Raw genomic sequence first — 16,507 nt, forward strand, 5'->3', positions numbered from 1 at the left:
CATGGTATATCTCTCCATTTGTTGGTAACACCTTTAATTTCTTTCATCGGTGGCTTACAGTTCTCTGCATACAGTTCTTTTGTCTCCCTTGGTCGGTTTATTCCTAGGTATTTTATTCTTTTTGTTGCAGTGGTAAATGGGAGTGTTTCCTTAATTTCTCTTTCAAATTTTTCATCATTAGTGTATAGGAATGCAAGAGATTTCTGTGCATTAATTTTGTATCCTGCAACTTTACCAAATTCATTGATTAGCTCTAGTAGTTTTCTGGTGGCATCTTTAGGACTCTGTATATGTAGTATCATGTCATCTGCAATCAGTGACAGTTTTACTTCTTCTTTTCCAATTTGTATTCCTTTTATTTCTTTTTCTTCTCTGATCTCTGTGGCTAGGACTTCCAAAACTATGTTGAATAATAGTGGTGAGAGTGGATATCCTTGTCTTGTTCCTGATCTTAGAGGAAATGCTTTCAGTTTTTCACCATTGAGAATGATGTTTGCTGTGGGTTTGTCATATATGGCTTTTATTATATTGAAGTAAGTTCCCTCTATGCCCACTTTCTGGAGAGTTTTTATCATAAATGGGTATTGAATTTTGTCAAAAGCTTTTCCTGCATCTATGGAGATGATCATATGGTTTTTATTCTTCAATTTGTTAATATGGTGTATCACATTGATTGATTTGCTTATATTGAGGAATCCTTGCATTCCTGGGATAAACCCCACTTGATCATGGTGTATGATCCTTTTAATGTGCTGTTGGATTCTGTTTGCTAGTATTTTGTTGAAGATTTTTGCATCTATATTCATCAGTGATACTGGTCTGTAGTTTTCTGTTTTTGTAGTATTTTTGTCTGGTTTTGGTATCAGGGTGATGGTGGCCTCTCATTCTCATGGTAGAATGAGTTTGGGAGTGTTCCTCCCTCTGCTATATTTTGGAGGAGTTTGAGAAGGATATGTGTTAGCTCTTCTCTAAATGTTTGATAGAATTCACCTGTGAAGCCATCTACTACTGGGCTTTTGTTTGTTGGAAGATTTTTAATCACAGTTTCAATTTCAGTGCTTGTGATGGGTCTGTTTATATTTTCAGTTTCTTCCTGGCTCAGTCTGGGAAGGTTGTGCTTTCCTAAGAATTTGTCCATTTCTTCCAGGTTGTCCATTTCATTGTCGCATAGTTGCTTGTAGTAATCTATTAATCTATCATGATCCTTGGTATTTCTGCAGGGTCAGTTGTTACTTCCCCTTTTTCATTTCTAATTCTGTTGATTTGAGTCCTCTCCCTTTTTTTCTTGATGCGTCTGGCTAATGGTTTATCAATTTTGTTTATCTTCTCAAAGAACCAGCTTCTAGTTTTATTGATCTTTGCTAGTGTTTCCTTCATTTCTTTCTGATCTGATCTTTGTGATTTCTTTCCTTCTGCTAAATTTTGGGGTTTTTTTGTTCTTCTTTCTCTAATTGCTTTAGGTGTAAGGTTAGGGTGTTTATTTGAGATGTTTCTTATTTCTTGATGCAGGATTGTATTGCTATAAACTTCCCTGTTAGAACTGCCCTTGCTGCATCCCATAGGTTTTGGGTTGTCGTGTTTTCATTGTCATTTGTTGCTAGGTATTTTTTGATTTCCTCTTTGATTTCTTTAGTGACTTCTTGGTTATTTAGTAGTGTATTGTTTAGCCTCCATATGTTTGTAATTTTTACAGCTTTTCCCCTGTAGTTGCTATCTAGTCTCATAGAGTTGTGGTAGGAAAAGACACTTTATACAATTTCAATTTCTTAAATTTACCAAGGCTTGATTTGTGACCCAAGATATGATCTGTCCTGAGAATGTTCCATGAGCACTTAAGAAGAAAGTGTATTGTGTTGTTTTTGGATGGAATGTCCTGTAAATATCAATTATGTCCATCTTGTTTAATGTGTCATTTAAAGCTTGTGTTTCCTTATTTATTTTCATTTTGGTTGATCTGTCCACTGTTGAAAGTGGGGTGTTAAAGTCCCCTACTGTGATTGTGTTACTGTCGATTTCCCCTTTTATGGCTGTTAGCATTTGCCTTATGTATTGAGGTGTTCCTCTGTTGGGTGCATAAATTTTTACAATTATTATATCTTCTTCTTGCATTGAACTCTTGATCATCATGTAGTGTCCTTCTTTGTCTCTTGCAGTAGTCTTTCTTTTAAAGTCTGTTTTGTCTGATATGGGAATTGCTACTCCAGCTTTCTTTTAATTTCCATTTCTATTTTCATGGACTATCTTTTCCATCCCCTCACTTTCAGTCTCTGTGTGTCCCTAGGTCTGAAGTGGGTCACTTGTAGACAGCATATGTACAGGTCTTGTTTTTGTATCCGTTCAACCAGTCTGTGTCTTTTGGTTGGAGCATTTAATCCATTTACATTTAAGGTAATTATCGGTATGTATGTTCTTATTACCATTTTCTTAATTGTTTTGGGTTTGTTATTGTAGGTCTTTTCCTTCTCTTGTGTTTCCTGCCTAGGGAAGTTCCTTTAGCATTTGTTGTAAAGCTGGTTTGTAGTGCTCAATTCTCATAGCTTTTGCTTGTCTGTAAAGGTTTTAATTTCCCCATCAAGTATGAATGAGATCCTTGCTGGGCAATCTTGGTTGAAGGTTTTTCCGTTTCATCACTAAATATGTCCTGCCGCTCTGTTTTGGCTTGCAGAGTGTCTGCTGAAATATCAGCTGTTAACCTTATGGGGAGTCCCTTTTATGTTATTTGTTGCTTTTCCCTTGCTGCTTTTAATATTTTTTCTTTGTATTTAATTTTTGATAGTTTGATAATATGTGTCTCGGTGTGTTTCTCCTTGGGTTTATCCTGTATGGGACTCTCTGTGCTTCCTGGACTTGATCGACTATTTCCTTTCCCATGTTAGGAAAGTTTTCAAGTATAACGTCTTCAGATATTTTCTCAGACCTTTCTTATTGTCTTCTTCTTCTGGGACCCCTGTAATTCGAATGTTGGTGCGTTTAATGTTGTCCCAGAGGTCTCTGAGACTGTCCTCAGTTCTTTTCATTCCTTTTTCTTTATTCTGCTCCCTGGCAGTTATTTCCACCATTTTATCTTCCAGCTCACTTATTCGTTCTTCTGCCTCAGTTATTCTGTTATTGATTCCTTCTAGAGTATGTTTAATTTCAGTAATTGTGTTGCTCATCACTGTTTGTTTGCTCTTTAGTTCTTCTAGATCCTGTTAAATGTTTCTTGTATTTTCTCCATTCTGTTTCTGAGATTTTCGATCATCTTTACTGTCATTACTCTTAATTCTTTTTCAGGTAGGTTCCCTATTTTGTCTTCACTTATTTGGTGGTGTAGGTTTTTACCTTGCTCCTTTGTCTGTAACATATTTTTTTCTAGTTTCTTTTTTTTTTTTTTTTTTTTTTTGATGGATGGTGCTATATTCCTGTCTTACTGGTTGTTTGGCCTGAGACGTCCAGCATTGGAGGTTGCAGGCAGTTGGATAGAGCTGGGTCTTGGTGCTGAGATGAGGACTTCTGGGAGGCCTCACTCTGATTGATATTCCCTGGGGTCTGAGGTTCTCTGTTAGTCCATCAGTTTGGACTCGGAACTCCCAGCACAGGAGCTTGGGCCTGACCTCCGGCCTGGGAACCAAAATCCCACAAGCTTCATGGCATGGTTAAAAAAAAAAAAAAGTGGGGGGAAGAAAGAAAAAAAGAAGAAAGGAGCAGTAAAATATCAAAGAATAATAAAATAAAATTAGAAAGATGAAAAATGTATTAGGAAAATTAAAACTATAATTGAAACAACTGCAGCAAGGTAAAATAAAACCACAAAAGAAAAAAGTGTGTGTGGGAGAACAAGCCAAAAGGAGAGAGCAATAACAAAGTGTAAAGAATAAAGTAGAATTAGAAAAATAAAAGGTTTATTAGGAAAAATAAAAATGTAGAAGAATCAACAACAATGAATCCACAAGGTAAAACAGAACTCCAATCTAAAAAAGGCAAAAAAAAAACCTTGACTATGGGGGTGGAGTTTTGGCAGTGGTGGAACTTAGGCAGGGGTGGGGTTTAGGGTGGGGTGAGACCTAGGCAGGTGGGGGTGTGACGTTTGAGCCTGGGGCGGGGCCTGGGGGGGGACAGGGTGGGGGAGGGACATTCAAGTGTGGGGTCGGGCCTCTACTTAGGACCTGCCCGGAATGGGAGAGGCATCAAGACCTGAGGGGGCCCTCTGGAGTGTGGAGTTCTGGAGTTTGCAGATAGGGCCCTGAGTGAGGGTGTGTGGGTGGGGTGTAGGCCCAGCTCGTTGGAGGGGGTCTCCAAGTGTAGAGGTGGGGCCCTGGGTGGGGGTGTAGGGGCGGGGCTTGGGCTCTGCACAGCAGAAGGGAGGCTCCGAGGGCAGAGGATTAGGCCCGGGAGCCCAACAGGCTTCCCCATGCCTGAGTGGACAGGGAAAGCACTGGCCCCTTTCCCTTCTGTTCCTTTACGCCCTGCCGTACCGTCTCCCCCAGTGTCTCCCCCGTCGCTGCTGGACCCCTAACCGTGGGTGGGTCCCACTGGGTGTAGGAACTCCTCCCCTCCCCCAGCTTCCCCTCAGGGGTCCCGGAGGTCCGGCCTTTACTTTTGCTCCCCCTTCCCACCCTCCCACTCCCTCAGGACCTGCACAGCTGGAGGGAGCCTAGCTGGGCAGAGGATCAGGCCCCGGATCTCAACAGATTCCTGGGGGTCCGAGTGGGCAGGAGAAACCTGGCCACGCCCCCTTTTGATTCTCTGCCCTCCCAGTGGTTCCCCAAGTTCCCTCTTCAGGCGTGGGATCCCTTCCCCTCCCCCAGCTGCCCCTCAGCAGCGCCAGTCCTGTCCCACGTCCACTTCTCCTCCCCCTTCACTCCCCCCACGCCCCACGTCCTACCTGGTAGTTGGCTGTTCCTCCCGTCCCCTTAGGTGTCCGTGGCCCCCCACCGGTGCCTGGTAGGTGCCCTAGTTGTGAGGAGATGGGAATTCCGTGTCCTCCTAGTACGCCATCTTGACTCCACCCCCCTCATTGCTTTTTAGTCTTAGGATTCTTTGGCACTCTTAAAAGTTATTGAGGACTCCAAAGAGCTTTTGCTTATAAGGGTTCCATATATTGCTATTTATAGGAAATAAAACTAAGAAGACTAAAATATTTTAAGTTTGTTTAAACAATAATAAACTCGTATATTAACATAACATTTTTCTTTAGGAGAAATAAAACCAGAAATAGTGAGAAACGTGGCATTGTTTTACATTTATGAAAATCTCTTCAGTATCTGGGTTAGCAGAAGATACATAGATTCTCATATCTGCTTCACACACTTCATTAGCTCTCAGGGCTATGATGGCATCACATGTCATACAGCAAAATGTGTAGGAACTTTTTCTCTACATCTTTCTCCACATCTCTCCTCTAATAAGTTTCCTCTAGCCCCTTAGCCGAATTTGTGTTTTGTTTCATCCTTACTTCTCTTGATCCAACCAGATAAAGTTAACATTATATGAATTAGCTGCTATTCAAACAGGAAGAGTCAATCTTTGTAATTCAAATAGAGGTTGCCTTTTTCCATAAATTCTCAGTTCTAGTAGTTATGATTCTTTGGAAACCAGTTTAAGAATGGCTATCATTGTTAGAGTTTTAAGAGTTCAAAAATAACACCTTTTTTTCTTCTTCTTGAGTTGAAAACCAGTAAGAGAGAAATACTGGACAGATAACTACTAGATAGCAGGACTGTAGATCTGCAGCTGACTTGTTCACCCGCTCTTGGGTGGCATGGACCACTGCAGACTTCCCCTGAAAGGGCAGATCAGAAAAAAGAAAATCCAGAAGGGGCTGAACCACATGGCCCAGCATCTTCCCCAGACTTTCCAGTCATCTGTCATTCCTTTCCTGCTAAGCAAGAGAGGGAGAAAAGAGGCCAGGGATCTTATTCCAGAAAGAACTGGAAGTAATTATCCCCCCTCTTCTCAACAAGATGCTTGTTTATGTTTTATCTTTTATAAATGTGGACAACAGAGTTTTACTGTCATGAATTAGTGATGGCTCAACAGCCACCCTCTCTCACTCAGTAATGACTAGCATAAGAAGGCTTAAGGTCACCTTTCCAAAACTCAGATCATCATTTATTTCCCCGTACTCTCTACAACATTGTTAACAGAACTATTGAACAAGTCAGTTCTTTAGACAGAGTCCATGTTGCAGTTTGCTTATCATGAGGGTTATTAGATATTACACGGCTTGAAAAAATAGATGTCTTGTGAAAACTCTAGTGAAATTTGAATAGTCATGCGATCTGTTTTGTAAATTTTTAGGCTAAAACTGTCAGGGTGTGTGCCCATTATGAATCAAGTTTAATTATAATACATTCATGGGGGATGATGTTCTAGGAAGTGTAAAATCCAGAAACACAGATTACTGAGTTTTAATCCCAGCCCTGCCATGCACTAGCTATGCAACCTCAGACAAGTTCTAGTTCCATATCTTCTCTCGGCTTCATTTTTCTGAATTATAAAATGGGGAAAGTCAGAACACTTTCCTCATAAGAGTGTTATGAAGCTTAAATAAGAAAATGCAGGCAAAGCATTTATTAGGTTTGGGGCACAATAATTGCTCAGTATAGGTTCATTAAATATTATGTATATTACAAGAATATTATTTTTATGTATTATTTTTGTAATCCAGAACATTAGGCAATTATATAACATATAACATATTATTTTACTCCCTCATTTTCTGATTTCTGCTTTTTCTGGGTTAAGTTTTAGCCATTGATCTATACTGAGGGGCATTATAAAACAGCTGTTTGAAACTTACCATCTTCATTCAGGAAGAGTTGTTGGGAACTATGTTTCATAGCATCATCTCTGTGAAGACTTTGGGGAAAATAGTTCCTACAGGTCTCAGTCTAAAGAATTGATGTCCCTTTCCCATACATTGGGTTTGTGTTTCTATCTTAAATTGTATGACAGAGCGTGTTTCCTTTTTTAAATTGCTATTGAAGAAGCTCGGCAACAAACCTGCAGCCCTCTGTTAACGAAGTGGACTCTATGTTGTGACATATATTTTAAATACTAATCTTAATCTTCACCTCTTTCCCCCACCTCATCTTTATGTTCTCTTCGTCCCCAGTTTCTTCACATAATTTTTATCTTCTTTTTTCTACGTCTTTGTAAGAGACTACACATACTTTCCGAATGAGAAGAAACATAGATATATATTTAAAATAAAAATGTGTGAGTGTAAAATAAATCTTTAAACCTTAGGAACATACTTGACCTAATGAAATAGTTGTGGGTAATTTCATTTGATTAGTTTTTTGGTCATTGTATAAAACTGGTTTGAATTAAAATGCTTTAGGTGATTTGTGACCTGGGTGGCTGTACGACGTCACTACAGTGTCACTCATCTCCCTTGAGCTTGTGATTATATGCTCTTCCATATCAAGCACATAACTATGTGTTGTTGCTCTTGCCTAGCAGCTGTGCAGATAAAATTGGCGTGTTTCTCTTGTATTCTTTTTTTTTTAACAAATTTATTTATTTATTTATTTTTGGCTGTATTGGGTCTTCGTTGCTGTGTGTAGGCTTTCTCTAGTTGTGGTGAGTGAGGGCTACTCTTCATTGCGGTGCGCGGGCTTCTCATTGTCATGGCTTCTCTTGTTGCGGAGCACGGGCTCTAGGTGCGCAGGCTTCAGTAGTTGTGGCACGTGGGCTCAGTAGTTGTGGCTTGCGGGCTCTAGAGCGCAGGCTCAGTAGTTGTGGCGCACGGGCTTAGTTGCTCAGCGGCATGTGGGATCTTCCCGGACCAGGGCTTGAACCCGTGTCCCTTGCATTGGCCGGCAGATTCTTAACCACTGTGCCACCAGGGAAGCCCTCTCTTGTATTCTTGAGTGAGTAGAGTTAAGGTTTTAGAGTGCCACAAAATGGTAGGAATGGAGTACCAAAAAGACTTAACAATTAATGCATCCTTTATAAGGGAAAGTGAGGTTAAGGTGACAGGGCAGATTGTGGGTACTGAAAGAATTATATATAGCAGGGGGAAGAGTTATATATAGCAGGCAAGAAATGTATAACCAGCGGCACCAAACAATCAGAATTTTTGTTTGCTGTTGGCTCACGTTCTATTTAGGGAATATTTTGAGGTTTTATATTGTTTTAATAGTTTCAAGGTATTTTATGTCTGTTTACAGTGGTTATAATTATTTTCTGCCTTTGAAACCCAAATCTTGAATATTGAAAACTATTATTTTTCCCTAATCCTAACTTCCTTCCCCCCAAATCTAATCAGTTATCAAATCCCATTACATCTTCCTTTGAATTCCCATTAGTCAAATTAGGGACTATAGGAGGCGAGTTTAAAATCCTTTTAATCTCTAAATGGCCACAGGTCTCTGCCCATAATCTCTAGTCTTCTTGCCTAGATTCAGTAGACCCTTAAAGAGTTCTTCATGTTTGGCCTTTTGCTTCTCAAATTCATTTTTATACCTCATCAGCAAGTGAACCTATTTCGTTGCCATCATGGCTGGCTATCTGTTGCCTACAAGACTATCTAATGATGATTCAGCTTCTCAAGTGATACATCATTAGGATGAGTTAGTTTTAATTGCACTAGTGGTAGTCTCAAAGTGGAAATTCCTTTTAGTTTGTTTTAAGGATGCTAAGAAGTAATGAAGTTTTCCCTAAGAATTTTAGATATTCCAGAAATAATACTTTGTACTTTGAGGAATTTAGGACAAAATAAGAGTGTCTATAAATCATGTCTAGCATATACATATTAGCTGCTAATATAATTTCTCAGTGTTTTTTGGCTGGAATTTAATGTTTAATGCTGTAATTCTGGTTTTTGATGCCAGAATGCATTTATATGCTTCTTATTTGCTTGTATTTTATTTTACATTGAACAACGTGTAAGTTCTATTTTGAAATGATGGCAAAGATTCTGTAGTCAAAATCCATCACCAACACTGGAGAGACTACTAAATATGAAATTTTAAGTCTTATTCAAAGGAATTTTGGTGGCATGTGGGATCCTAGTTCCCCAACCAGGGATCGAACCTGAGCCCCCTGCATTGGAAGCTCTGGGTCTTAACCACTGGATTGCCAGGGAAGTCCTTAAAAGAATTTTAAGCCTTCTAATAGGTGTGACTCCTGTGGTCAGACTGTAATCAGCTACCTTTTAATAATAATAAGTACAAATACTATTAAAGTTGTGCAGAGAGCAGTAACACTCGTATTGTTGATATGTTTTCTTGCTTTGCAACATATATCATGGCATAACAGCTATATCAGGGGGAAAATATCATGTAGAAACATATTTATCTGTTGTTCTCAATTAAGTAGTTTGTTATGTTATTGCATTTTTCTTTGTATGATGGTTTTCTTTTTCACCACTAGAATAAACCCAGATGGTTGTTTTAATTTTTTTTTTTTTTTTTTTTTTGTGGTACGCGGGCCTCTCACTGTCGTGGCCTCTCCCGCTGCGGAGCACAGGCTCCAGACGCACAGGCTCAGCGGCCATGGCTCATGGGCCCAGCCGCTCCACAGCATGTGGGATCTTCCCGGACCGGGGCACGAACCCGTGTCCCCTGCATCAGCAGGCAGACTCTCAACCACTGCGCCACCAGGGAAGCCCTGGTTGTTTTAATTTTTATAGCATTGAAAGAAACAATGTAGAGTCCATATCAAGTTTAGAATCATAATTTTCAAAAATGAGTCACAATCAAGACATATATACATATTGATTAGTAATTAAGGCACGGCCATATCAATAATAGCAATGCTATTTGGAACAAGAATCAAGTAGAATGTACTAGCTTTTTCCTTGTAGTAGTTTTTCCCTTCGAGTTACTAACTTGATATGAGATTGCGTCTTATTTATACATTACAAATGCTCATTCTGTTTATGGCTATATAGTATAAATAGCATGTGCTAGCGTTTAATAGAGTTTATAATTTTCTGATAAATTTGGTATTTGGTATATGGCATGTAGTTTTTTTAAATAAAAGTTTATACATATGAACAAAATAGACTGCATTCTGAATGTGTGCATATCAATATGTCAGCCTTAAAAAGTTATTAAAATGATTAAAAATACTAATTACATAAATACTGTACTTTGTTTTTATAGAACTTTCACCCATAATCTTTTTTTTTTCTTTTAAAGATCAGTGGATAAGTCTGTCATAGTGTATGATACTGTAAGTATTTCAAAATCTTGTATGATCTGTATAAATTATGTTTGCTTATTAGGCTACTGAACTTCAAGTTTAGCTAGGCAAGATGAGAAAAATGTACATATTTTTTCCGTTTAGGATGCCCAAGAATATAATATATACATTTTCAGAAATGCTAAAATAGTTATGCAGGTAAGGTATTGCTTCTGGAACAAGCCCTTAAATATTTCAATAATGGTTTTAAGATAGACAGATGTTTAGTCTGATCAAAGAAAATACAGATTTAAAGAGCATCAATGTTAAAAAATCACTTTAAGTCAATTTTTCTTAAACTCTTACACCAGGTTTCCATAACAACAAAGGAGTGTTTACCCGAGGGTTTTGGGAAGGTATAGCTGAAAGCGGCTCTGTCACTTTATAGAGTCCCACCTGGATTTAGAGACTAGTATAAGAAGAGTAGGTTATAAAGGATTTGGAAAAATAGGGCTTTTTGGTAGATGCATGTGAATAAAGACCAGGTTGCGTAAGTATGAAGAAAAATGAACATTTAATATATAGTGAAAGTATGATTGACGAAAATATTCTCCAAGAGAAATCGGTGTTGAGTGGGACCTTACAGTGGTTGAGCTTAGGTTGTAGCTGTGCCAGCAAAGAAATAGAGATGTGAATTATCAAAGTGTAGTGGGTCAAGCAAGGAAGCTAAGCTAGTCCTCCACACAGCAGTTAAAATTATTGAGTTCTGGCAGGAAGTGGGCAAGAGTACTCAAACGAGGTGAAATAGATCCTCAATATTTCTCAGGAAATTTTCACGAGATTTTACATTCACAGAAATAGCTATAATGTTAAATTTTCTCCATAAAATATGTATATGAGTCTTAGTTAAATAGATCTAGTTGTTGGATGGCCCGCTAAGTGTACTCAATATTGAAATGACTAATTTCTACTCACTGGTCTGCAGTGGGTACAGTCAAATGCCATAGCAAAAATACAAATAATTTCATGGTTACTATTAGTAAGTTGAGACAAATCAGCCAGGACTATATTATACTAAAAATTTCAGCAGACAGCAGTGCTGATAATTGAGAAAGAGTGAAATAAGTACTTGATAATGTTATTAGTTATAAATGCTATTCTCTATTCATTGGGTAAAGTTTTGGTTTATATTAGTGACTCATAATATTAGAATACATAGAGTATATAAACCATTCAGGTCAAACAAGTCTTTATCAGTAGCTTTACTCTTGCCTGAGTAAATATAAAGCTGTTTGTGTTGTTTTTCAGAATACTGAGGATATACTTCACACCTTGACTCAGCACACCAGGTCTGAACTTAACCTCACTTTGTATTAATATAATTAAAAACTTGGTCTGAGGATATATAATAGTTGTTTTTATTAACTAGGTATGTCACGACTTGTGCCTTTGCACCCAATATCCTTTTACTTGCTACTGGTTCAATGGACAAAACAGTGAATATCTGGCAGTTTGACCTGGAAACACCTTGCCAAGGTTAGTAAGGATATCATGTGTAACCCAGTTCAGCACCATTCACCATTAAAAGGAGAAATTCAGTAATTTTTTGACAAATTATTCATGTTGCTTTTCTCAATATAAAGCATACATACAAATTTAATATAATTTAAAAATAATTTTAGAGAACCCAGTGTTAAAGTTAACCCAGACATCTCCATTAAAACTGTTGGTAAATGCTTTTGGATGCACATTCATGTATATCATACCTCCCATAGTTTTGTAAGCTCTTTATTTATACTCCATACTACTTTTTCAGATAAATATAGCCTAGAACAAAATAGAAATGATAGTTTTATCTTGTTGCTTTTATTTTTGGTTTTCTCAAGCAACATTGACACCTAATTTAGGAGTTTTATTTTTATCACTGTCAGAATTAACCAATTAGTGGTGCTGATATGCAGATGACAGATCACATATAATACTTCTGCTGATATGAATTTTATATAATAAAGGTAAACTTTTTCTGGAGTGTAAAATGCTCCAAAAGAGTAGCATTTAATGTAGCATTAAATAATACTTTATACGTAGTACTATTTGATTTTTAAAAATTTCTTAAAGGATTTTAAAGTAGAAAACACAGACTTAAGAAAATTTCATTTACTTTTTAGTACAAAGTGAGCGTGTTTATAAAGGATATACTTTTTCTTGTTTTTTCACTTACTTTTTGTTTGTGGGGTTTTTTTGGTTTGTTTGTTTTTAAGCAAGGATCGCGGAAGATCAACCAAAGCAATTTACTGAAGATTGGTCAGAGGACGATGTCTCAAACTGGCTTTGTGCACAAGATTTAAAAGACCTTGTTGGTATTTTCAAAATGAATAACATTGATGGACGAGAACTGTTGAATCTTACAAAAGAAAGTCTAGCTGATGATTTGAAAATTGGTAAGACCTAGTGAAAGTTAGGCAGTCTTAAAAACAACTTTTAATAATTTACTCTGAGAGTGGTTTTAATTGCATTAATGGTTTCCTCTTAATATTCTAGCACAGTAGTAGTTCTGGTATATGTCTGTGTGTAGAAGTATAGTATATTTTTATTAGATTATGGAAGAGAAATGTTACATACTGTTTCTTTAGGTAATTAAAGCTATCATGTAACTGTAATTTTTAAAATGTATATATTTTTTAAATTGTGATATAATTCACCCTTTTATAAGTGTACAGTGCAGTGACTATTCAAGTTGTATAACCATCACCACTATCTGATTCCAGAACATGTTCATCACTTCAGAAAGAAACTCCATTCCCATTAGCAGTCACTCCTATTCCTTGTCTCTCTAGCTCCTGGCAACCACTAATCTACTTTCCATCTCTAAGGATTTGCCTGTTCTGCATTTCATAAAATGTATGGCCTTTTGTGTCTGGCCTCTTTTGCGTAGCGTGTTCTCAAAGTTCATACATGTTGTAGTATATATTAGTACTTCACTTTTTTATGGCTGAATAATATTCCATTGTATGAATTTATCACTTTCTGTTCATCCATTCACTGGTTGATTGGATTTAGATTGTTCCCAGTTTTTAGATTTTATGAAAATTGCTTCTATAAACATTCATATACACGTTTCGTGTGGGCATCTGTTTTCAGTTTTCTAGGGCGTTACCAAATCATATTGACAGAACTTGGCCAGAAGAAGATGTCTCCTTTTGTGATTGGGAGTTGGGAATGTGTGTTATTAAACTTAATTGCTCAGGAAGAAAAGACCCTTTACCAGCTTGAGGGCTAGTAGCTCCTCAGTATGGGCAATGAGCAACATTTGGCTATATTTAATATAACTCTGAAAAGGCATCTGGCTCTTAATAAGATGACAAATTAAATAGGCCATCAGCTCCTGTACCCTCTTCCCCACCCCTTCCCCATCCCTGGAAATGCTACATAATTGAAGACTGATGAGTCTAGACACAAATAACCATCAAATATACAAAACAGAATTCTGAAAACTGTCGAGTGGAATTGGTAGATCATATGGTAACTCTGTGCTTGCATTTGAAGAACTGCCAGGCTATTTTCCAAAGCAACTGTGCTTTTTTATATTCTCACCAGCAGTGTATGAGGATTCCAATTTCTCTGCATCCTCATCAACAATTGTTTAGTTTTTCAATTATAGCCATCCTAGTGGTTTCTCATTGTGGTTTTGATATGCATTTTCCTGATGACTAGTGATGTTGAACAACTTTCCATATGCTTAGTGGCCATTTGTATATCTTCTTTGGAAAAATGTCTGTTCAGATTCTTTGCCCATTTTAAAAACTGGGTTATTTGTCTTTTTATTGTTGAGTTGTTTATATAAATTTAGATACTAGACCCTTAATCAGATATATGATTTATAAATATTTTCTCCCATTCTGTGGTTTATCATTACGCTTTCTTGAAAGTGTCCTTTGATGCACAAAAGTTATAAATTTTGGTGAAGTCCAGTTTATCTGTTTTTTTTCTGTCATTGCTTGTGCTGTAGGTGTCGTATTTAAGAAACCCAAACCTAATCCTGAATCTTGAAGATTTACACCTGTGTTTCTTCTATGACTTTTATAGTTCTAGCTCTTACATTTAGCTGTGTGATCAGTTTTGACTTAATTTTTGTATATAATGTGAGGTAAGGGTTTAGCTATATTCTTTCAGATGTATATATCCAGTTGTCCCAGCACCATTTGTTGAAAAGACTATTCTTTCCCCTTTAAATTATCTTAGCACCCTTGTTAAATATGAGTTGACCGTAAATGTGAGGGTTTATTTCTGGACTCTCAATTCTATTTCACTGATCTATTTGTCTGTCCATATGCTAGTGCCAGTGTCTTAATTACTTTGTAGTAGCTTTGTAGTAAGTGTTGAAATTGAAAATTGTGTGTCCTCCATCTCTGGATTTTTTTTCTCTCCAGGATTGGTTTTGCTCCTTTGGGTCCCTTGGCATTTCCATAGGAATTTTAGGATCAACTTGTCAAATTCTGCAAAAAAGCCACCTGACTTTGATGGGGATTATACTGGATTTCTACATCAGTTTGGGGATTATTGTCATTTTAACAATATTAATTCTTCTAATCCATAAACACAGGATTTTTTTTTTTTTTTTTTTTTTTTTTTGCGGTACGCGGGCCTCTCACTGTTGTGGCCTCTCCCGTTGCGGAGCACAGGCTCCGGAAGCGCAGGCTCAGCGGCCATGGCTCACGGGCCCAGCCGCTCCGCGGCATGTGGGATCTTCCCGGACTGGGGCACGAACCCATGTCCCCTGCACTGGCAGGCGGACTCAACCACTGCGTCACCAGGGAAGCCGAGTACAGGATATTTTTATGTTTATTCAGGTCTTCTTAATTTCTTTTTCAACAATGCTTTGTAATTTTCAATGCACAAGTCATTTTTTCTTAAGTGTACAATCCACTGGTTTTTAGTGTACTCACAGAGTTGTACAACCGTCACCACTATCTAATTGCAGAACTTTTTTTTTTTTTTTTTTTTTGCGGTACGCAGGCCTCTCACTGTTGTGGCCTCTCCCGTTGTGGAGCGCAGGCTCAGCGGCCATGGCTCATGGGCCTCGCCGCTCCGCGGCATGTGGGATCTTCCCGGACCAGGGCACGAACCCGTGTCCCCTGCATCGGCAGGCGGACTCTCAACCACTGCGCCACTAGGGAAGCCCTAATTGCAGAACATTTTTATCCCCCCAAAAGAATCCCATTCTTTCCTCTTTCTAGCCTCTTGGCAACCACTGATCTATCTTCTGTAGAAATAGGATCTACCTATTTTGGACATTTCTTTTAAGTGGAACCATACAATATGTGGCCTTTTGTATCTGGCTTTTTTATTTTAACCTTTCAAGGTTCATCCATGTTTTTGTATGTGTAAGTACTTCCTTCCTTTTTATGGCTGAAAAATATTCCATTGTATGGCTATACCACATTTTGTTTATCCACTCATCAGCTGATGGTCATTTGAGTTGTTTCTACTTTTTGTCTGTTATCAATAATGCTGCTGTGAATATATATGTATGAGTTTTTGTGTGAGTATATTTTCATTTCCCTTGGATATATGATTAAAAGTAGAATAACTACATATACCATTTTGAGGAACTGGCAGACTGTTTTCCAAAGCAGCTGTACTATTTTACATTCCCACCAGCAGTGTGTGAGCTTTCCAATTTCTTCACCTCTTTGTCAGCACTGGTTATTACCTATCTTATTGATTATAGCCATTCAATAGATGTGAAGTGGTATTTCATTGTGGTTTTTGATTTGCATTTACCTAATGATATGGAGCATATTTTGGAGTGTTTATTGGCTGTTTGTGTATCTTCTTTGGTTAAAATTGGTTTGTCTTTTTATTGTTGAATTGTAAGAATTGTCTTATGTGTTCTGGTTATTATCAGTACATCCTTATCAAAAACAGTTTGAAGTCTTAGTGTTGTGCTCTAATGAACATAATACTCAGACACTTATCAGTGTGCTCTAGTAAAATCTTAATTAACCAGAAAGCTTAGGAAATAGGATGTCCATAGTGAATTTACTGTTAATGAGGAGTCAAAGAGCAAAAAAGTGTTTGTTATAGAAAATCATCTATAGTAGTATACTTTCATTACATAGTAAATATAGTATGTGAACCTATTTAAGTGTCTTGGAAGCTTATGGCCTTTTAAGAAGTTAATAGAATGATGATTTTGTGAAAATAATTAGAATCAGATGGTTTTGTACTCAGGCCGTACTGTGAAAGCTATTTTTGTATCTCTAGTAACTTATTTCCTTTATAGTTTACTCTTTCTTCCTGAAAGTAGGTAATAGAGTACAGGGATTTTTTTGTTTTTGTTTTTTTTTTAAAGTTCTGGTGAATTTAGCATGTTCATTAGCTGATTTCTCAT

General features: G+C 37.5%; 1 protein-coding gene across 12 annotated transcripts in view; it reads left to right on the forward strand.

Moving 5' to 3' along the window:
• WDSUB1 (WD repeat, sterile alpha motif and U-box domain containing 1) overlaps nucleotides 1–16,507 on the forward strand; it is a 75,954-nt gene that overhangs the window by 17,971 nt on the left and 41,476 nt on the right. For all 12 annotated transcript variants that reach the window (XR_004527427.2, XR_004527426.2, XR_004527428.2 and 9 more), the window contains 4 exons: nucleotides 10,131–10,164; nucleotides 11,422–11,462; nucleotides 11,543–11,649; nucleotides 12,375–12,554. Coding sequence is in view for 9 of the 12 variants with exons in the window: in XM_033860138.2 (XP_033716029.1) it covers nucleotides 10,131–10,164; nucleotides 11,422–11,462; nucleotides 11,543–11,649; nucleotides 12,375–12,554 (362 nt within the window). In the remaining 3 variants the exon portion in view is untranslated. The remainder of the gene's footprint in view (nucleotides 1–10,130; nucleotides 10,165–11,421; nucleotides 11,463–11,542; nucleotides 11,650–12,374; nucleotides 12,555–16,507) is intronic.

Source organism: Tursiops truncatus, chromosome 7 (assembly GCF_011762595.2).
Source record: "Tursiops truncatus isolate mTurTru1 chromosome 7, mTurTru1.mat.Y, whole genome shotgun sequence".
Lineage (NCBI taxonomy): Eukaryota > Metazoa > Chordata > Mammalia > Artiodactyla > Delphinidae > Tursiops > Tursiops truncatus.